The sequence below is a fragment of the Plutella xylostella genome, chromosome 31 (assembly GCF_932276165.1).
Source record: "Plutella xylostella chromosome 31, ilPluXylo3.1, whole genome shotgun sequence".
Taxonomy (NCBI): domain Eukaryota; kingdom Metazoa; phylum Arthropoda; class Insecta; order Lepidoptera; family Plutellidae; genus Plutella; species Plutella xylostella.
The window spans coordinates 6,204,202-6,228,269 of NC_064011.1; the positions used below are offsets into that span (position 1 = coordinate 6,204,202).

Below are 24,068 nucleotides of genomic sequence, written 5' to 3' on the forward strand. Positions count from 1 at the left end.
TCTTTCGCCTTGCCTATTATTCATGCTGGCAACAAAAAAAAACTGTCAAAGAAAAGTCAAAAAGATCGAAAATGACCTTTTCCAATAAATAGGAATTTGTCTTATTTTTTGCAAATATGAACTAATAAACCTTTAATTTTACACGTTGATTGTTCAATAAATCTAATTAAACCTTTATACACCGATTAACCAACTTTTGTGTGATTACGTGACATTACGTCTCCTTAGACCCGGTAGAGGTTAGGAAAACGGAGATTCCCAAACACCTTGGATTATGCACTGACTGTTTACCCGACAATTACGTAAACAATGTCGAGAATACTCCACAATCGGATGAGGTATGTTCCTTAACCCCCAACCTCCCTCCCTATCCACTTCTAAAACCCTCAGTATCTCAAAAAATTTGGTGGTAGAAAATGCTTATAATATCATTAAGTCCACCCTTAGTACACCTTAGTACAATGTTTATATTTGTGCAATAAAAGTCTAAACAAATAATAAATAAATACCTATTCACATTCCAGATCATCCTTGAAGCGCTCCAACTGGTCATGCGTAGATAAGCGAGCAGTCGCATTCTCAGTATGGACGGGTCGCAGCATGCTGCTCCGGCGGCCTGTAGACACGAGCCTCGTGCAGCGGCGGCGGTACGGCATGCTGGTGGCTCGGGCGGTGCGCGGGCTGCTGAAGATCAGATATCTGGTGCTCGGCGGCGCTGTGGGGGGTGGCATGACACTGAATAAGGTTGGTTGTGGAGTGGGTTGTGTTGTTAATTGATGGATAAGCAATGATTGTTGATATGTGGCCCATGTGTAGTGGTTGGTCACAGTGTTCTGGTGCTGTTTAGGAGAGCCTTATATGTCAAGCAGTGGACTATTGTGGGTCACCGAGGACGTCCGGTCCAGCCGTAGAAAAATACGAGAAGTCAAACAATCACTAACTCAAAATCCTAATGATCAAATCTTAATTGACAAATTGATTAATCTAGAAAAGAAACACATATCTATCCTAAACCTAACGCGTAAAGAATATATAAATAAACAAATAGTTAGTGCCGGAAAGGACATGTGCCGCACTGTGTGGAGGGTCATCGCGTCGGAGACGGGGCGGGCGGGCGCGCCCGGCGGCGGCGCCGCCCTCGACGTGCTGGTCAGCGCCTCGGCGGGGGCCAGCGACTGCGAGCGCGCGCGCCACGCTGCCGTCGCCCTCAACCGGTACTATATCGAAGCTAACAACAACCCGAACTGCCGGCCTTGCTGTGATTCCGCAATTGTTTACCTCAACAAATACTTAGAATCCCACGAAGTACCTAAATTCATAAACACACCCATATCATTGAACCAAATAATAAATGTTATAAATAAAATAAAGCGTAAACAATCCACTGATATAAACGACATGTCAACGGCTGTATTAGACTATCTACCTCCTGTTGTTATATCTTTACTTTGTATGCTATTCAACCAATGCGTAAATGAGGGTGATTATCCTAGCCTTCTAAAACAAATAAAAGTACAACCTATATACAAGGGAAAGGGTGAAATGAACATGCTTAGGTATTTTAGACCGATATCCCTCATTCCTATAATATCAAAAGTATTTGAGCGTCTTATAAGTGACAGACTTATAAAACATTTCATAAAAAATAAACTTCTCAATCATCAACAATACGCTTATCAGCAAAACAGGTCGACTGTTGACGCGGCGCGTGATGTCGTGTGCCGAGTGATGAGTCATCACGAGGCGGGCCGGCAGGTCGCCGCCGTGTTCTGTGACCTGTCGCGCGCATTCGAGCTAGTCAACCACGAACTTCTTTTAAAGAAACTTAAATTGTATGGTATTACTGATGACTTCTACAACACAATTGCAGTGTTTTTGCGTGACCGGAAGCAATGCACGTACGTCCGGAACTCGAAGTCCGACCTTGAATTCATAGGTGACTGCGCGGTGCCGCAGGGTTCTACTATGGGAAACTACCTATTCCTAATCTTGGTCAATGACCTAACAGCGGCATCTGAGCACGCCGAATATGTCTTGTTTGCAGACGACGGTTGCCTGATTGTATCTGCTGAGAACTATGTTCTGCTCAAACACAAATTAAACCTAGTCACTGCCTGCATACATGACTGGTTCAGCGCAAATGGAATGCTGCTAAATATAGAAAAAACGAACATTGTTCATTTCCAACTGAGAAGGACTAGGGGACATGACCTAAATGTGGTGTGCAACGGAGTGGCGGTGCCGCAGGTGGACCAGGTGAAGTACCTCGGCTTCGTGATCGACGCCGGCCTCACCTGGGCGCCTCACATTGACGTCACGTGCGCCCGCCTCGCCTCCGCGTGCTTCAAGCTGTCCCGTCTGGCTCGTAGCTTGTCTAATGAAAATATGAAAAAAGCATACTACGGATATTTTCACTCGATTCTATCATACGGTGTTGACCTCTGGGGTAATGCGGCGTGCTCCGAAAGGATACTAAGACTCCAAAAACGTGCCGTACGAATAATTGCTCACAAACCATGGGACTGTCCCGCTCAACAATTATTTAAAAACTGTAACATCCTAACACTACCGTGCCTATACGCGCTAGAAGTTGCAAAATACGCAAGGCGTAACCTTGACAAATTTAATACTAAAGCAGACTTCCACCGGGTCAACACCCGGCGGCGTAACCAGCTGATCGCGCCCGCGACTAGGCTCGCCAAGTCTGATAAATGTATTAACACTCTCGTTCCCAGAGTATACAATGCACTGCCTGATAACGTAAAAGAAACAAAATCTGAAACCGTTTTCATCGCAAAACTTAAAAATATATTGGTTAATATGCCTATTTATAAATTCACTGACTTCCCTGCCTCGTTGTCCTCTGTGACCCCAACCTTGCCTACCAACTAAATTGCAATAACAACCTGTACCTACCTATCTGTAAAATTACTGTATTTTTAACTACATTATAAATTAACATTAAAATTAAATTGTAATTACCTAAATAATATTACATACTTAATTAGCTAATGTACCTATCTATAAAATGTAATAAGTATAACTTGTGATTATGATTTGTGATTGTAATTATGATTTGTGAGTTGTGACGTATAAATATTATTTTATAAATAAATGATTTGAATTTGAATTTATTATTGGCTGGTAATGATTAAATAAATTAAAAAGGTCAGAGTAGACCCTACAATGGAGAATGTTATAAATTTTTCATATTTTTTTTTCAAGATGGATGAATGTGTTTATTTTTTCATGTGTCTCACAAAGTTATACATAATACTGACCAAGTTTCAATCCAATTTATTCATATTGCAATAACTTCATTGAAATTGGTTTACATTTCAGAAATATGTGGAATGGAAAGATGGCTTGCCGGACATGGGCTGGTTGAATGACCTCCTGCCCGACAATGACCAGTGGGACCGATTCACCACCACCCTCATCTCTGCACGGGAGAAAATTGGAGACAATTTGCAGATTGGTAAGCATTTTGTTGATATAAGAGAAAATAAAAAGGCTAATTATAAAGCTATGTAATATTTCATCCTATTGCTGTTATAATTAATTGAGTTCATCATTTTATATTCCATCATGATCATTTAATAAATCCCTTATGCTCAAGACCACCTACATCTGAACAGTTACTGTACTATTCATCACATAAAGCATGTGCTAATCAGAGAGATGATCAGTAAAACGTTTATTATTTAGTAAGCAGTAAATTGCTGTACCAATGATAAAAACTCTATTTGTCTGAACCCCTTAACATGCCAAGCTAAGCAGAACAGAGCTATCTTGTCCTCAAAAGGGCCTTACTCCCTTACTTGCTAAGCAGGCTAAAGACCTTCCCCTCCCTAACCACTGGTTGTGGTTAGTAACCAGCTAAGCGCAGTACAGTGGCCCAAGCTCCATAGGCCTCTGTGTAGACATCCAAAATGATGTCGTCCTTAACATTTGCTACAAGCCCCATAAGTCCTGCGTAACACGTTGCTAAGTGCAGTACAGTGGCCCAAGCTCCATAGGTCCTCTGTGTAGGTGGTCTGAGGTTGTCGCTGACCGCAGATCCCCGGCTGGCGGAAGCCGGCGCGGCGCGCGCGCGGGAGCTCCGTGTGTGGCTGGAGCGGAGGTATGAAGATGCGGTCGCTGCGGCCGCCGCGACTGAGGGGCAGAGTAGTCAGATTGGTGAGTACGCTAGTTTGTGGTTGTTTCCATTCTTAGCTATTTTGTGTATTTGTAGTTACACTTACACTTACATTTTATTTTTTAAGCTGTTTTTATATTAAGTTTTTTTTTATGTAGGTAAGGATTTAATTTTTACATTTACACAATGTTGTTGTGAGAAGGGAATAGTGAGTATTACTGTCTGCTTCCGTGCAGTGCACTGTCAATCTAAGGGTACATGATTTGAATTTATGACTTTAAATTATTTTATTGTAACTTCTTCTAGATCAAAATAGTGTTCTAATCATTACCGGATCCAATTAACTAACTAAGCACCTAACGAACATCTGTTTGTTACGTCCTACAAGTCTAGTCTGGCTGTTTTATCTTTTAATTATCTTTAGCTAAATTTTACACTTACATTTCTATGAAAATTCTTTCAGTTGGATGAAACAGCCAGATTACACCCGAAGATGCCAAGTTAACGCCCCTATTTAGTAACCTATTCACCTACAATGCTATGCCATTTCCCACAGAGCCAGCCCCGAAGCTAGTGAACAATCTGCAGAGCCGCCCCGCCGCCCCCACCGCCGCCGCTTCTGCTAAGGAGGAGACTAGTGCTATGTATGGTAAGTTACAACTTTGTAAATTATAGCTGTTGCCAGCAAGGGTCGATTTCTAGTGGAATTTCTAGTAAAAATTTGTGTATATTTATTTCATTATTTATTGCACAAATATAAGAAATAAATGTACAAATGTGGCTTAATAGAGCATTTTCTACCAGCCAACCTGCAGGTGGTACAGGAAAACTAGTACAAAGGTGTTTAAAAAAAAAGTATGCAGGAGGAAAGAATTACAAACAAATTAGTCACTTAATAATGAACTAAATATATTATTATATACCCTTATACCCTTGGAGTAGAGCAGCTTTCTACATACCAAATTTTTGAAAATCTCTTGATTTGTTTTTTCGTGAAAGAGTAACAAACTAAAAGCCTGGACTAACAAATACTCTATTTTTGATCCCTGTATTCCCACAGGTTTTATTTTAGGCGGAACGATGCTCGCTAGGATGTTTGCTAGTTTAATATGATAGACCAAATATTCGGCTAACTACTTGCGCGGATACCGGATACTTACCGGATATCCGTTCCGTGTCTAGTAATTGTATTCTTGTTACCTATCAAGGTTTGGCTGAAAGAAATTGCCTTTTGGCAATAAGCCAGCCCTTATTCTATTCTATTCTATTCTATTCTCTGTGGGGGTGTTAGTACCTGCACCTGGCTCTCTCGAATGGAACCTTTGTGCATATCCCCAAGGTCTAAACTGCCTTCCTAAGCTTGGACCATTACCCACCACGCTGGTCCACTGCGGGTTGGTGGGTTCACATATCTAGATGTGCTAGATCTAGATATGCAGGTTTCCTCACGATGTTTTCCTTCACCGTAAGAGCGATGGTATACATTGTACTTAAGTTAAAAGAACTCATTGGTACATGTCAGCGCCGGGATTCGAACCCGCATCTCTTGATTGAGAAGCGGGCGTTCACCCGACTGAGCTACCACCGCTCTGCGGCCAGCCCTTAATTTCTTTATACTTTGTAATCATGTTTTGTATACGTAATAAAGTGTTTAAAAATAAATGAATTCCTCTTCATCCAACAGAGAAACGCATCCACGTGCTACAAGACCAGGTCCTCTCTTTCCAAGCTTTTTTTTCCTCAAATGGGTTCCCGTGGGAATTTATGGATAAAAAATAGTAGCTCTATCATAGTAAAATATTTCTTGGAATTGGTCTAAATCTTACCCCTTTATATCAGCGATGAATGATCCTATAAAGATTATTATAATGATAAATAATATGTGATCTTCATCCACCAGAGAAGCGCATCCACGTGCTACAAGACGAGGTCCTGTCCCTCCAAGCTCGCTACCAGCGCGAGCTGCAGCGGCTGGAGCAGGAGAACCGGGAGCTGCGCCAGCAGAACATGCTGCTGAAGCAGGGCCGGCAGCCCAGTGCTAGGAAGATGAAGGTATACTGGGGGTTTGGTTAAGGATTGATCAAGCTACGCAGCAAAATATGCTTACTTTCTTAGTAAATGCTATCAGATACAGACTTTCGAAAGGCTTTTGACACAGTATAGATCACTGTAATATACGTCAAAACTATCTACAAATGGAATCCATAGAACTGTCTATAAATGCGTAGAATACTATCTTGAGAATCGCAATCAGACGGTAGCTATAAAGGGTTACAAATCTAAAGCAACGCATATTACCTACGGTGTTCCACAAGGTTCATATCTAGGCCCTAACACCTATACCTCGTGTCACTATGTGGTCTCGCTACCAGCGCGAGCTGCAGTGGCTGGAGCAGGAGAACCGGGAGCTGCGCCAGCAGAACATGCTGCTGAAGCAGGGCCGCCAGCCCAGTGCTAGGAAGATGAAGGTATACGGGTTCGGCTAAGGTTTTATAGCACACAGGGTGATTCTTTCAGGGTTAGTAGTCAGTTAAAGAGACAGATAAGAGAGTAAATCAGCTGTAACTAATCTGCTACAATATAGTAAGTTTCTAAGTAGTGCTACAGACTTTCGAAAAGCTTTTGACAAAGTATAAATAACCATATTCTGTGTCGCAAATTTCTACAAATGAAGTCCATGGAAATGTGAACAAGTAGATCGAATCCTATTATGAAAATCGCAATCAGACGCTAGCTATAAAGGCTTACAAATTTAAGCCAACATGCATTACCCAACGGTGTTCCGCAAAGTTCATATTTAGGACCTAGAACCTCGGGCCTAGAGAGCGCGAGTTGCAACGACTATAGCAGGTGAACAGAGAGTTGATACCACGAAAAAAAATATTGTAGGTACTGTATGACCCCTCTTTATTTTTAGGGTGTCATAGTCATACTGACAAACTTTTTTTTCCGCAGATACGGTAATTTTACCCAAACAACATACTTTTTGCCTGTATTTTGATACTATTTGCACCTACTTCTTATAAGTACATTTTTTTTCTCCCCAGCGCTCCCTCATAGACATGTACTCCTCCGTCCTCGACTCGCTAACGACCTGGGACGGCGGCGCCGCCTGCCGCGCGTGGTGGTCGTCGGCGACCATTATTATATACTATATCATAGCCATATCTATAGGCTGATAATGATGAAACAAATAGACTATACTAAGCTGAAAGGGGATCATAATGAGCGATATATTTTTCTGCGTTTGAATTTTCATACCTGTACCAATGTGAAACCAGTTTTTTGCCTGTATTTTGATAGTTTCTCTTACCTATACCCTTATTTCTCCCCCCATCGCTGATTAATAGACATGTTTTCTTCCGTCCTGGACTCAATAATCCCATGGGGCGACGGCTGCAAGAACAAAAACTTTAAAAGACAAAGGTTCGATATTTATGCAACTTATTTACATATCTCTCTCTCTATCTCTTCTAGCGGTCCCTAATCGACATGTACTCATCCGTCCTGGACTCGCTAACGCCCTGGGACGGCGGCGCGGACCGCCTGCCGCGCGTGGTCGTAGGCGACCAGTCTCATATACTATACTATATCATAGGCATAGCTATAGGCTGATAATGATAAAACAAATATACTATACTAAGCCGAAAGAGGACTATACTGAGCGATATATTATTCCGCGAATTTTACACTCTTACCCATATAAAATCAGCCTTTTCGCCTGGATATGATATTTTCATATACCTATACCCTATTTTCTTCCCCCAGCGCTCTTTAATCAACATGTATTCTTCCGTCCTGGACTCAATAACCCCATGGGGCGACGGCGTTGTCCATATAACACCTGTCTTTTTGCCTTTGTTTCAATATGTATGCAACTTATTTACATATCTCTCTCTCTCTCTCTCTCTCTTCTAGCGGTCGCTAATCGACATGTACTCCTCTGTCCTCGACTCCCTAACCACCTGGGACGGCGGCGCGGACCGCCTGCCGCGCGTGGTCGTGGTCGGCGACCAGTCCGCCGGCAAGACGTCCGTGCTGGAGATGATAGCGCGAGCCAGGATCTTCCCGAGGGGGCAGGGACAGATGTGTACTAGGTGAGGACAGATGTGGTCTCTATAGATGTCTTAAAGAAATAGATGTCTTGGTTAAATGTATCTTAAAAGAGCGGATGTGACGCCTAAACGTGTTATATATAGATGTGTCTTTAAGAGACAGATGTGACCCTATAGGTTATAGGTTTAATGAACAGATGTAGCATATATAGGTGACCAGTCGGCGGGCAAGACGTCGGTGCTGGAGATGATAGCGAGAGCCAGGATCTTCCCGAGGGGGCAGGGGCAGATGTGCACCAGGTGAGGACAGATGTGGCTCTATAGGTGTTGTATAGATGTGTCTTAAAGGGACAGATGTGACCAATTTAAGTATCTTGGACAGATGTGACCTTTATAAGAATCATGGACAGATGTGAACTCTATAAGTGTCTTGGACAGAAGTGGCAGCTATAGGTGTTTTGTACAGATGTGTCTTTTACGATAGCTGTGACTACTTTAAAGGGTTTACAAGTAAATGGACAGACTTGCCCCTTTGAGGGAAAGATGTGGATCTATGACGGTGAGGACATTGATGAAACAGGTATGGCATATAACAAGTATTTCGTCAGACCTCAAGAAACCACAAGCCTTACCACAAAAACTTGGCAGTGTTGAACAGATCGTCTTGTTTTTATTTACCTTACACTCTCACATTATTATCCATTTACTTATAATCACTAATCCCACCACTTTCCCCACAGGGCTCCAGTGAAGGTGACGCTGTCCGAGGGTCCGTACCACGTGGCGCAGTTCCACGACTCGTCCAGGGAGTTTGATTTAAACAAGGAGGCGGATCTTGTTGAGTTGAGGAAGTGAGTATAAGTTGTTTAGTGTCTTCTCTCAGTTGAGCGGACATATTATTAGAAAACGAACGATGAGCTTCATTGGTAGCTTTACAATTGCCAAACTAACAGATCGTCTATTGATTCCTTCAAAGATTGTCAGTTTGAAAGATACAAAAGTGGACCATTTCCAGATATCCAGAGGCACATAGTTTACTACTTATATTTAAAAGCAATAAATACAGGTGTTCTCAAGCCATATATTATCGATTGTGAATTTGTGATACATCATTATCATCACCACCTACTGCTAGACATTACGCCTCTCCTAAGGAACGCCACAACATTAAAAATAAACAATCCTTAAAAAGCATTAATTATCTGTCAAAACTGACATCTTTTGTATGCATCTCACTGATATCTGACAGTTAGGCTGCTTTACCAGTGCTGAATGCTAATCTATCGGTGGTGGTAATGCAGCTGTTACAACACTAATCTCCTCCACACCTCCCCTTACAGAGAAATCGAGCTGCGCATGCGCAACTCGGTGCGCGGCGGGCGCACGGTGTCGCACTCCGTCATCTCGCTGTCGGTGAAAGGGCCCGGTATACAACGCATGGTGCTGGTGGACTTGCCCGGGGTTATTTCTGTGAGTAAATAGTGCACTTTCCGGGATAAAGAGTGTACATAGACGTTCCTTAGACGTTCCTTATAAGTTGCTCTGTCTAGTAAAGAAAACCATATGAAAATAGGTTGCGTAGTTTTAGAGATATAAGGAGTTATTTCTGTGAGTTTATTGTAGTAAATAGTGCATATTTCGGGATAAAAGGTAGATAGAAACCTTCCTTGTAAGTTGCTCTGTCTATTAAAGGAAGCCGCATCAAAATCCGTTGAGTAGTTTTAAAGTTATAAGGATAGATACGTAGATACATACAGACAGACGCGGGAAGCGACTTTATACTATGTAGGGATCTCTCAAACACATCCATCTGAACACAAACTAGGCAGAACCTGTATAATCGTTTGCAATAGAATCCAACAATCATGTAAACAAACCAAATTGTCACGATTACTCCGTAATCACATACATTTGACGAGCAATTATGAACATAGTCTGATTTCAACGAACGCACCATTGTTTTTACATTATCTTCAACACGGTTTAACTTGTATTTATAAGTTAAATTTGTTAAAACATTTGTAACGTAAAAATTTCGAAGTATTTGACAAGCTGTCATCTTAGTTTTTTACTCATCGAACTCTATAAGTCATTGAAAAGTTAGTGTTGTTCGTAATCTGAAGTTATCTTTTATTTTTAATATAATAAATTATTTTAATTTAATATTATTTGAATACAATAAAAAAAAATTTTCAAGAGCTTAATATAATTAACCAAAACGAAAAAAGGAAGAGGAAGAAATGAAAAAGCTCGACGGCATTTTAGACACGGCAAGCGATGACACAGTGGTTCCATTTATAATTACGGTCACCGGCGACACTTCTGATAGTGATGATGACGAAGACGAAGATTTAAATTTGTTTTAATAAACACTTTTTATAAATAATCAGTTTTATTTTATAGTTTATGGCTTATATATTTAATCTAATTAGAACACTATGACATCACTATGGGCATAAACAATACGCTGTCAATGTCAGCCCGCCATATTTGTTTACATGATTGTTGGATTCTATTGCAAACGATTATAATGTGTTCTTCGTTCTTTCTTGAAAGTGTGGTTTATCTGTCTATGTTAAATATGGGTGGCAGACAGCTGATATAATATCTATACAGATCAAATCTGTGCGTCAACATAAACTTATCTGTCTATTGAAAAATCAACCCTTACAACAATAATCCCCTATCTCTTTCCAGACACAAACAGTGGACATGGCGTCAGACACTCGTGACTCCATCATACAGATGTCGAAGCAGTACATGGAGAACCCCAACGCCATCATACTGTGTATACAGGTTTGTTAATTTTCAGTATTTATTGGATTTTGATAGTAGATAAAAAGTAGCCTATCTATCATGGCGAGCTGATTTTCCGCATTTAGCCTCCAAGGTGGGCCATTATGCGTGAAATACCTATGGGGTGACTAGCTATTAAGCCACCCAAGCTCACGCCAGAAAGCCAGTAGACGACCTAGGTTGCTCATGACTTCCCGGAGGGACCCCGGAGATCCGAGGATTTTTGATCGTATTGTCTCCACGCCTTTGCAATGTAACAAGACATGGGAAGCTGTTTCATCTTCCTCCATGCAACTTCTGCAAAGAGGAGTGGTGGAGATTTTCATGCGATATAGGTGTTTATTTAACCGGCAGTGGCCTGTTATGGTACTTATCACGACACGTAAGTTTGCTCTGTCCAAGCATAATAATTTGCGTGTTAGTTTAGTATTAATTAGTGGTACAAAAGCTTTTGTTTGTTTGCACTCGGCACTGTTACTCCAGAGATTGGTGTGGCATTCTGTCGTTCGGGAACGCAACCAAGAGCGAATTTGGTTGAAAGGGATCGGTACTATCGGCTCTGGGCCTATTGGTGCAGTGTCAGATCCCTTTCGTGCAAGTTCATCAGCAGCGTCGTTCCCCAGCGACCCGCTGTGCCCTTTTATCCACTGGAGGGTTATGGTATTGTTTTGTGAGGCAAGCGATTCTAGAGCTGAGTGACACTCTAGTACTAGCCCCGAAGTTATAGTTTTGCTAGACAAAGCTAGCAGAACTGCAGCACTATCAGATAGGATACGAATACGTTGATTCGTAACCTTTCTAGATTTGACTGCGTTAGCGGCCCGTGTAATAGCAACACATTCAGCCTGAAAGATTGTGTTGTATTTGCTTAGTGCCAGTGAAAAATGAATGTTTAGGTCATCGGAGTGGACACCAGCACCCGTACCTGACGTTTTTTTGGATCCATCAGTGTAAATTCTCAGTTCATATATACTGGACTGATCTCTTGGTTCTTCATGCAATTGAATGTTATAGTGCCTTTTAAATATATGGATAAGCGGTATTCGATCACCAATGGCTGCCATCATTGGTTGATGTTTTATGGCTTCCAACATAATGGATGTGTGTGACGCTGTTGAGTTATTTGCCCAGAGGCCAGCTGCTCTTAGTCTAAAAGCGGGGTAACCTATAAAGATAAAAAAAGTAGCCTATAAAGGACGAGACCGTAACAGTTTTGGGAAAAACGCAAATGAAGTTTTTTTTCTTTAATTGGTGACGCTAGTATTCTTCTTCTTCTTTGGTCTTGGGTTCAACCATAAAAATTAGATAGTTTTTAAAATTGCAATAAATATATTTTTACTCTAACTTTACTCAAAAAATATTGCATGCATGACATGTCATAGGGGGCTTGCATAGGCTCCTTATATGAAACGTAGACTAAATATAGTTCTGTATTAGAACCGGTTACAGTACAGAGATTTCATATATAAATCAGTAGCCTAAAGCCAGGCTTAAACTATGTAGAACTATCTTTAGTCTTCATTTTATAATAAGGGAAAATTTCTATAAGAGTATGGCTGTTTTTAACAGCCGAGCCTGCGGATTTCTTTCTTGCGGATTGTTTAAAACAACATAAGATGTGGATTCAAATCCCAGCAAAGTCTCGCTTTCACCAATTCCAGATTTTAAACTGAATAACTGTTTACGTCTTGCGTCCCGTACTAGGTATGCTGATGATGACTCAATATCTATTATATCTCTCCCAGGACGGCTCAGTGGACGCGGAGCGCAGCAACGTGACGGACCTGGTGGCGCAGTGCGACCCGGCCGGGAAGCGAACCATCTTCGTGCTCACCAAGGTGGACCTGGCCGAGGAGAACCTGCACGATCCTAATAGGGTGAGTCACTGACTTGCAGGGTGGGATTTTATCAGTGAATGTTGAGAAAAGTATCGTACAGAGTGCAATTTTATCAGGGAACTTGTCAAAAAGAGTATAGCTAAGCCATTTTTCACATCCAACACTAGCACTACATACGTCGATCGAATATCTGTTTAATTGATTTCACCCTAGGATACTAGATTCCGATTGAATTTTAGTCGCATTGAGCCTAAAAAAGTGTATTCTTTGCGATTACGCCATAAATCAGCGCATTATAATATGGCCATAAACAAAATAACATATAGATCTCGGTAAAACACAACCACACCGCGATGTAGAGCCGCGTCTCCAGCGCCACCTAGCGGCGGGCAGTGCGGCGAGTAGCGCGCAGCGACGTGACAGAGCTGGCGGCGCAGTGCGACCCGGCCGGGAAGCGAACCAGCTTCGTGCTCACCAAGCTAGCTTCGTGCTCACCAAGCTGGACCTGGCCGAGGAGAACCTGCACGATCCTAATAGGGTGAGTCACTAGCGAGCAGGGTGGGGTTTTATCAGTGAGTGGCGCATAGAGTGAGATTTTATCAGGGAATGTTAAAAAAAGTATCAGGGAATGACCAAAAAATTCTAAACCGTTTACATCCGTCACTAGCACTACACGCATCTATCTTAGATTTGCAATGGATTTCATCCTGTTACCTTAGGATACTAGGTTCCTATACCATTTTAGTCGCATTGAGCCTAAAAAGTGTATTCTTTGCGATTACGCATAAATCAGCGCATTATAGTATGATCATAAATAAAATAACATATAGATGTCGGTAAAACACAACCACACCGCGATGTAGAGCCGCGTCTCCAGCGCCACCTAGCGGCGGGCAGTGCGGCGAGTAGCGGGCAGCGACGTGACAGAGCTGGCGGCGCAGTGCGACCCGGCCGGGAAGCGAACCAGCTTCGTGCTCACCAAGCTGGACCTGGCCGAGGAGAACCTGCACGATCCTAATAGGGTGAGAATTATCTATACAGGGTGTTGCAAAAAGGGTATACCAAGCCTAAAAAGACGTTCTCCATTGTAAAATGTCACGTGACCAACAAAGTTTTTATGCGAATTTTGACATTCTAATTTTATTATCGGGCTTAGATATAACATGCAGCGTCAAAATGCATCTTTTGATCTTCTTTCCAGCCTTATCCTTAGGTATTTAGGGTCGGCTGTGTGTGGCATGTCCCGCCTTTTTACCCTATCACACTACCTCTGTCACAGAATAAACCTATATAGCTGTATCACCACAAAAAAAATAAACAAAGTAAAGTTTATATGGCATTTGATATCGCTACACATCTAATTTTTTTGTGTAAGGGCCCAAAGATACTGTCAAAATAATGACTATCCCTGATGATGCTATCTATCATAGTCTAAAACATAATTACAGAGAGTGATATCATGTCTTTTATCCCACCGGTAGCTATTATGTAGTCATCGTAAAACAGTCCTAGGTCTCGATAAAAATCTCACGGGCACTTCTTTAAACAATAAAAGCCAACACTACTAACCTACCCCCCTCTCCACAGATCCGCCGCATCCTCGAAGGCAAGCTCTTCCCCATGAAGGCTCTAGGCTACTACGCCGTAGTGACCGGCCGCAGCAAGCGAGACGACAACATACAGAGCATACACGAGTACGAGCAGAGGTTCTTCCGCTCCAGCGGCATGTTCAAGTGAGTCGCTAGCGAGTCACCCGTGAAGGCATGAGGGTTAATGGAGGCCGGGGTTTCACTGCATAACTCTCATCGAAAATGTACTAAAAATTGTGAACCAATGGAATTTTGACCTATGACTTTTGGATATTCTTAAAAAAATATCAAGCCTTTTATAGCTATAAATATACATATGTGACAAATATATTACGCCAATTTTCAAAGGTTTTAGGTCTAGAAAAGTTGTTTAGAATGTCTCCATGACTTACCCTTTTGAGGCTTGTCATTTGAACAACTTGTATAGATTTTTGATTTTTTCTATCTTTCCGGAAAAAACCTATGATAATTCTACTCTGTATTTTATTAATTCATAATTACATTGTATTTCTTAACTTATCACCCTCTCTGTCCCCCACAGGGACGGCCTCATAGCCCCGTCTCAGCTGACGACACAGAACCTGTCTCTAGCTGTATCCGACTGCTTCTGGAAAATGGTGCGAGCGACGGTGGAACAACAGGCCGACTCGTTCAAGGCAATGAGGTTTAATCTGGAAACTGAGTGGAAGAATACTTTTCCGAGGTAAGAAAAATGATAAAAAAAGAAAAAAGAGGTTTGGGTTTTGGGTGGGATCGAACCCGAGTTATCCGCGTAGGGTATAGATGTTGCAAGTTAGTTCGCAGTTTGAACCATAGTTGACGTTAGTTGACGTTACCTACTTCAAAATCAAATTCATACATTTTTATTCGTCTCTCATCTTAGACGAAAGTTAACTAAAACTACTCTTACCTATTACAAATACGCATCCATGCAAGCAATATTACAACAAAAAACTAATTCTATTCAAAGCACCCCCGTGACCCGTGACTATACTCTGTCCATTATATTATTGGTTTTTTGACATTCGAAATCCCATAAATATTTGACGACAGCAAAGGAAAACCAACTTTGCTTACCAGACATAAGGAAACGTCTAAAAATTCTAAAATACAATAACACAGTGGAAGCTCTATAAATTGTTTTATTCTGTAATCCGTTACACAAACAATCAATTAAAATATGTTTTGTTTCCTAAGACTGCGCGAGCTAGACCGCGACGAGCTATTCGAGCGAGCGCGCGCCGAACTACTCGACCAATCCGCGTCGCTCACGGGCGTGTCCGCCGGCCAATGGGAGAAGCGCTTGCACGCCGCGCTGTGGGAGCAGGCCAATCAGCGGGTGTTGCGGGATGTTTACCTGCCGAGTGCGGCCAATGCGGGGGAGGAGGATCAAGGTATTTATTCAACTTATAGCTCTTTAATGCACAAATATAGGATATAAATGGACTTAATCTTGAAGGCATTTTCTACCAGCTAACCTACAGGAGTACAGATAGGTATATGCAAGCGTCGCGTACATCATTTTAGTCGTACCTATAAGTGAAACTTAAAAGGCTGGTGCAACCTAATATTGTAATTTTCAGGTGTGAAAGATTTAATCTAAAGTTTTAGCTTCCTACATACCGAATTCCATCAAAAATTATTTCGCAGTTTGTCCTTCCATGGTTTTACCTTCCAACAAACCAAATTTCATGAAAAATGTAGCAGTTTTCCGTCACATAAACTTTCGCATTAAAAACACTAGTTAAGTATGTCTTCCACTTCTTCCCTGACGCTCTATATCTAGAGTCCTTATCTATTATGTCCTTGACAAAATCATATGAAAACGTCTAGTTCCCAGTTTCACACATGATTAAAGCTATCTAAACGTCAAATTTAGTCCAGCTAAATGGCAATTCAGCCAATGCGTAAATGACAGTAAGCGTACAAGGTTTCAGCTACCAAAAAACCAAATTTCATGTAAAATGCAGCAGTTTTGCCGTCTGATAAACTTTCGCGTTAAACCATTAGTTAAGTATGTATACCTCGCCTTCCCTGACGCTGAACTGGTTCTATACAAGGCTTTTATTGTGATTGTATACTGACGCCCCCTCCTGCTCCAGCGCCAGGGTCCACTGCGGCATCAGCTCGCCTGCAGAGAGTCTCCTACAGACAGAGCGTCGTGCAGCAGCCCATCATAGTCCACACTGAGATGGATGTGAATGAGAGCAGAGTGTTGTAGTGATGTGTAGGAGAGGCCTTTATCCAGCAGTCGTTTATGAGGAATCCTCTTATTATGTCCTTGACAAATTAAAAAAAAAAACTATTTCCCAATTTCACACATGATTAAATCTATCTAAATGTAACCTTTTGTCCTGCTAAATGACAATTCAGCCAATGCGTAAATGACAGTAAGCCATGTAAATCCATGGTTTCAAATTTCAACAAACCAAGTTCCATGAAAAATGCAGCAGTTTTTCCGTCAAATAAACTTTTGCATTAAAACACTAGTTTATTTAAGTATGTATCCCCCCCCTTCCCTGACGCCCCGAAATTTGGTCATGCGTGATTTTGTATGTTATGTTGGTTTTTAGTTAAATATAAATATCCGACCTCAAACTAGGCAGAACTGCTGATATATAGACACAAATACATATTAAATAGATAAACGACAACCAAACACAAATTACACAAATGTTTGCCCTGGGCGGGATTCGAACCCGCGGCCCCAAGCTTCGGAAGCAGCTTCACTACCGCCTACGGTGCCGTCAATTACTTTCATGTAAATTGCGTTCTCTTTCCCTGACGGTAGATAGATAAGTCATTTATTTACGGTTATTGACGGTTCCTCTACTCCAGTGCCAGGGTCCACTGCGGCGTCAGCTCGGCTGCAGAGAGTCTCCTACAGACAGAGCGTCGTGCAGCAACCCATCATAGTGCACACTGAGATGCCGTACTTTGATTATAGTGAGATTTGCTCATGGTTGATTTTGTATGTTATCACATGTCACACACGGCCATCCGACCCCAAGCTAGGCAGAACCTGTGATATGGGTGTTGGACAGCTGATATATCTACTCAAATACATAGATAGATACATATTAAATATATAAATGACATCCAGACACAAGGTTGCCCTGAGCGGGATTCGAACCCGCGGCCCCAAGCTTCGGAAGCAGCTTCCCTTCCGCCTTAGCTACAGTGCCGTCATTTACTTTCATGTAAAATGCGTTCTCTTTCCCTGACGCTAGATAGATAAGTCATTTATTTACGGTTCCCATGTATTCCCTGGTATTCTCATGGTAAGTTAAGTCCAGGCTCCTGATGGTTTCCTCCTACTCCAGCGCCAGGGTCCACTGCAGCATCAGCTCGCCTGCAGAGAGTCTCCTACAGACAGAGCGTCGTGCAGCAGCCCATCATAGTGCATACGGAACTGCCGTACTTTGATTATAGTGAGATTTGGATGATGTTTGATTTTTGTGTTGGTTTTTAGCTGGAGAAGTTATTATGTATGTATTGTAATTCCATTTGTATTGATTGAGTTGGTTGTTTCATTTGTCGACTTATAAATAAATAATATCTAGATTATATTCATGACCTACATTTGTAAATACTACTTTTATGTAATTCGACAAATAGCATAAGTTCACTTTATTTGTGTTGAATTTGCATAAGTTCAGTTACGTATTTTGATTGAAGCATTGGTCGGATATCATTAGACAAAATGTACAATATTTTACAGTAAATAACAGCATTCTATCGATTCAAGCATTTCATTAAATTGTACTTGAAATCGATATTAATTCATTTTTACGTGCCATATCAGAAATCATATATTATATAGACAAACATTTTGTATAACTTCATGTTTTGTAGCAAACACTATTCCTGATCGTATCTTGTACTAATATAATAAGTCTTATTGTGTAATAAATCCGTGTTAATTGTCTACAGCAACTGCTAAGGCAATTTCCACACACTAAACCAAAACATACATGATATTATATTATGAAAATTATCCTTTAACTAACAATAATATTCCTTCTCACAGACAAATTCAACACACTAGTCGACATAAAGCTCCGCGAATGGGCTGAGAACGACCTGCCCACAGAATCCATCAAAGCCGGCAGCGCAGCCCTAAGAGAAGAGTTTAAGGCTCTAATGAACGAGAGTGCTGAAGATACTGACCCGATATATGAGCCGGTGAAAGCGGCGGCAGTGGAGGAGGCCTTGAGGAGGCATGAGTGGGAGGATCGCGCTAAGGATGTGAGTTTTTGATGTACTTTGTTGGGGTTTTTATGAGGAAATGTGGGGATTAAAGGAAGTTCATTTTTTTTGATGCCGTTAAAGACGCTTCTACCTTACACTACGTTTAATTTCAATAGTTTCTTTCTACCAGTATTCATTATTCCTTCCCTGTTTTATAGATGCTCGAAACGAAATCCGAATGTCTGAAACCTTATCTGACTGGTCAATCCTTTCATCACCTTAGTGAAGCTCTTGCGGTTGTCACCGACACCATACAAAGATAATTTCTCGAAAACAACCTCTTCACACCCATCAGTTTTGAATTGAATTATCAATCGTTATAAACTATAAAAAAATAATCTGAATACTTTCCAATAAAAAAATTTACTCAGGCATCTACCCTCCCAGGTCCTCCGAGTCCTCCAACTAAACGCCCTGCAAGACCGCTGCGTGTCCTCGCGGCAGCAGTGGGACGCCGCCGTGGCTCTGATGACGAGCAGTCTGCAGGCCAACCTGAACGAGACTGACCATCAGCTGAAGGAACTTACAGGTGCCTAACCTTCTAGGTCCACCCAAGGCTCTTAGGTCCACGGCTCTTAGGTCCACCCAGGGCTCTTAGGTCCACCGGTCCATCCAAGGCTCTTAGGTCCACCGGTCCACCCAAGGCTCTTAGGTCCACCCAAGGCTCTTAGGTCCACCCAGTTATACTTAGGTCCACAAAGGTCCAAAAAGGTCCACCAAGGTAAGTATGTTAGGTCCACCAATGTCCACCTAGGTCCACCCAGGCTGCACTAAGCGCCCTGCAAGACCGCTGCGTGTCCTCGCGTCAGCAGTGGGACGCCGCCGTGGCTCTCATGACCACCAGTCTGCAGGACAACCTCGCCGAAACAGAGAGAGTACTGAAGGAACTGACAGGTGACATTGTAGAGCCACTTAGGTGACATTTCAGGTCCGCCCAAGGCTCTTAGGTGCTTCCAAGGCTCTTAGGTCCACCCAAGGCTCTAAAGTCCACCCAAGGCTCTTAGGTCCGCCCAAGGCTCTTAGGTCCAAGGCTCTTAGGTCCACCCAGTTGTATTTAGGTCCACCCAAGGCTCTTAGCTCCACACAAGGCTCTTAGGTCCACCCAAGGCTCTTAGGTCGACTTAAGGCTCTTAGGTCGACTCAAGGCTCTTAGGTTAAACCAAGGATCTTAGGTTAAACCAAGGCTCTTAGGGCCAGTTTTTTGATCCGTGGTCTACTTTAACCATTAGTCAAGTCACTTGTCAAGCATGACAGCTGCATACAAATTTGGGTGGTTTTTAACTAATGGTCGCCATTTTTGACCAATGGTTGAGTTAACTAGGGATCAAAAAACTGGCCCTTAGGCTAAACCAAGGCTCTTAGGTCCACCCAAGGCTCTTAGGCCCACCCTGTCAAATTTCCATTCTCGTTTGGAAGAATGCCGAAGTCGCGACGGTGGTCATATAAACACTATTATTATTATTATTTTTTAACTTCTTACGTTATATTAAAAAAATATTTTTTGAAATATTTCTCATAGTTTTTTTTTTGTGAATTTTTTAAATTTAAACTTTTCATTGGCCCACCCTGTAGCTCCACCCAGATGTGTATAGGTCCACCCAGGTTGCAACAAGTCCACCTAGGTCCTTGACTACACCCTATTGCTTATTAGTTCAGCTCTGCACCTTACCTTCTTCTCTGACGACAATAAAATAGCTTCCCTTTAATTACTCTTTTGCCGTTTATTCCAGGTCCAGGCTTCAAGGACCGCTGGCTGTACTGGAAGTCTTCCTCCGAGGAGCAGAACAGACGAGCTGAAGTGAAGAATGAGTTGGAACGACTCGGCACAACCAGGCCTAACCTTACTTATGATGAGGTAAGTACACAACTACACACACGACTCTCACGAGCAATGAAGACTAGCTTAAAAACGCCGTCTGCAATATTGCCAACTAAAAACGTAAATGTTTTGATCAAATTCACAATTAAATTAATAAAAACAATGAGGTCATTATTGGTCGACATTTTTACTGTGCCACTTTTTCACAATTCTCCTTTTCTTTTAATAATAATTATAAATTCATTCTGAAACATCCATGTATAAGTTTAGAAGGCGTGTTTGTTTTATTGTATTAATGCAATTTACAGGTTGTGGCAGTGAGAGATAACTTGAGGCGTAGAAGCATCGAGGTGGACAACGATTACATACGTGAGACGTACAAGCCTGTTTACTTAAAGTAAGTGTGCTTAATTATGTGGAATGCGTTACCACTAAATATCCGTTGCGAAGACATTTATAGCATTTAAAAAATAGGTAAAAGAACATTATCTTTCCTACATCTTGCAAGGGAGATCTTGCGTTATGCAAAAACTTTTTTCTTGTGATGTTATCTATTTAGATCATATTATAACCGGCTGTATTTTTCAGGAATTTCCTGCAAAGAGCGATGACCCGAGCGAGAGATTGCAAAAAGAGCTTCTACATGTACAGTCAACAAAACGGCACAGTGGTATGTAATGTTATGTTTTGTCTCACTGTACAACAATAACTGAAGTCTTCTTGGAGCCTTCATTATTTAGATGTTGTAATAAATGAAAGTTTACACTAGGATACTGCATTCATTCTTACTTGGCACAAAAGGTAAACAATCTTAGTGTGTCTTTTGCAATAAAAATTATGCAACTTTATATCCCGGAGTAGCAATCCCCCAGAAAATCGTGCAAAGTGAATGATCTCAAATAAAATATGTTTACTCTACTTTCTCAGTATTTCTTTGTTTTATTGCGTGTTAATTTATATTTTATATCATCTGACATTTAAATAATTCATTCATAAACGTTTAAATGGAAACCTTCTAACCTATTTTTCCCCCTTACAGAAGGAGTGCTGTGAAGTGGTAATGTTCTGGCGAGTGCAACAGACACTGAGTACAACAGCCAACGCGTTGAGACAGCAAATAGGGAACAGGGAGGCAGCGAGGCTAGATAGAGAGCTGAGAGAGGTTTTGGACGAGGTGAGTGTCGTGTTTGTTTAAATGAATTTTCGGAGAAAGGTTAAGAAATCATGAATTGTGATGATTAATGCCTTGCGGTAGCAAATAGGGAAAAGAGAGGCTGTGAGGCTAGATAGAGAGCTGAGAGAGGTTTTGGACGAGGTGAGTGTCATGTTTGTTCAAATGAATTTTCTGAGAAATCCTAGGGAATCGTGAGTTTTGGTGGGTAATGATACTGTGGCAATAGATAGGTAACGGAAATTCCACGAGGCTAGATAGGAAAGTATGAGAAGGGTCAAGCGAAGTAATTTTGTGATGAGTATAATGTTCGTCAAAATGCATTTTCGATAAAAATTGCATCAAAACTCATGATTTAGGTAAAACTCAAACTTGTAATACTGGTTACACATTACTTATATCATGCTTCCAGATCACTATTGCAAGTTTTTTCCCCTAAAAATATTCGTACTTATTAATCTATATAAGTAAGAATTAACTACTTAATTTAAGTAATAATCTAATTTTGTTGTAATTTTAAGATGGCGGCGGATCCGGAACTGAAGCAGAAGCTGTTGTCAGGCCGACGAGTCGAGCTGGCCGAGGAACTGAGTGAGTTATTATTTCATTATTTTCGTTACTGCCCCAATCATCATCATCATCATCATCACGACCCATCACGTCCCCACTGCTGGGGCACGGGTCTCTTTCCAATGAAGGAAGGATTTTAGGCCTAGTCCACCATGCTGGCCTAGTGCGGGTTGGTGGGCTGCCCCATCTATGACACTAATTGTAATACTTATTCCGATATATAAAGAAGATAGGAATTTGAAATACCTACTGCGTGACGTGCCGATCTATCAGAATGTATGAACACCAATAGAAAGTGTCTATTCCACGACGATTGATATGGGAGACGTCTCGTAGACATGATTATCTAAGTGTAGACTAAAAATAGAAAGATACGTTGTGTTCTTGTGTTGAAAAAAATATGATTTCATTATCTAAATAGAGGTTTTGATTTTCTTACATGAATGTAAAGCTGCGCCGTTCGGCTTACTATACCTATTTTACAACCCCCTGTATTTGCCTGAATGTTACTTTATGTATAACTATAAAATAAATAAACTAATATTCACATAATGTATTCCATCCACAGAGAAAGTGCGGCAAGTCCAAGAGAAGCTAGAAGAGTTCATAGAACAGCTGAGTAAAGAGAAATAGTCACGTCATAGGCGCTAGTTGTACATTGTAGGGTATATTTATTCATTAACCCTTTATAAGACGGAATAGGTTCAAATATTTAATTGGTTTTGGACCGTAACTCGATGTCATTAAATTCAAAATATGATAGTCACATTATAGTTCCCAAAGCCTAATAAAGGGTTAAACTAACTAAAATAAGCCTTGGCAGGAATATGGAGGATACTTTTGGGAATAAAGAACGATTTTGACCTGTTATGTACTGTCCAACTAATGTAATGTACTATTTTATTTATCAAACTGATAGAAGTTCTGAAGTAAAAAGATAAATAAATACATACCTTATTTTTATTATGGAAAATGAGATTTACGCAGGCGTAATGTCGAATTTAGAAAAAAATACAGAATTTCCACCACTATGTATTTATGTAGGATATAAATGATTTCCAAAGATACTTATTATTTACCTACATAGACACTAAAAATACTAAAATAGGGATAACCATTTCGCGATAGGATAGGACACATATTCTGAAGATTATTATTGTATATTTTTGTAAATATTCAGTATATTTGCAAGTTATGCCTACATTTCGTTGCAAGATGTAGTTTTTAAGATAGTTAAATGTTTTTTTGTGAAGTTAACCATTGATATTGTAGCTTCAAAAGTATTGTTGGTTATATATTGTAAGGAATACTAGTAACTTCATAAATTACAGTGAGAATATATGGCACTTGTGTGTAAGATAACTGTTATCTTAATTAAATATTGATGTTGATTCTGAAGGCAGAAATTCTAATTTTAACGCTGTCAAACTAAAAAAATTGCTAGCATAAAATGACATTTACGGAAACAATCATAGAGTCGAATTTTAAACAAAGAAATTAAGGTTTTGACGTCTCTAAATTTAAAATTTCCGCCTTCAGAATCGATATCACTGTTTAAGTACTTTTAAGTTAGTGGGAACATATATAATTATAACATATAACTGGATAGCTTGGATAAATTGTGATTCTTTTGCTGTAACTAACTTAGGTTTTATGGTTTTTTTCTCCATGATTTGTCAAAATATTTCGATTTTTTACACACAAAAAGTAATTCCTGTTAAGGCTTCTAATAGATAGGCAAAGAGTAATATTTGTGAACTAAAAATACTCATAGATTGATGTCATTGCCTACCTGTTAGTTTGGTTGATGCATTGCGTAACTGTGTACATTATTTTGTATT

The 24,068-nt window shown here is 40.8% G+C and overlaps 1 protein-coding gene across 1 annotated transcript; it reads left to right on the forward strand.

Annotated features, from left to right (window-relative positions):
- The first annotated feature begins 309 nt into the window (after nt 1–309).
- On the forward strand, nt 310–23,605 carry LOC105390888 (dynamin-like 120 kDa protein, mitochondrial). Its single transcript, XM_048632199.1, has 22 exons — nt 310–338; nt 525–744; nt 3,343–3,478; nt 4,033–4,179; nt 4,695–4,787; nt 6,039–6,190; nt 8,057–8,235; nt 8,934–9,044; nt 9,534–9,663; nt 10,891–10,989; nt 12,735–12,866; nt 14,415–14,560; nt 14,958–15,119; nt 15,614–15,810; nt 18,447–18,664; nt 19,055–19,196; nt 20,398–20,522; nt 20,795–20,883; nt 21,075–21,156; nt 21,526–21,660; nt 22,179–22,248; nt 22,796–23,605. Exons 1-22 carry the CDS (start codon nt 310–312, stop codon nt 22,858–22,860), a joined length of 2,859 nt encoding a protein of 952 aa, XP_048488156.1. The 3' UTR covers nt 22,861–23,605.
- The last annotated feature ends 463 nt before the right edge of the window (nt 23,606–24,068 follow it).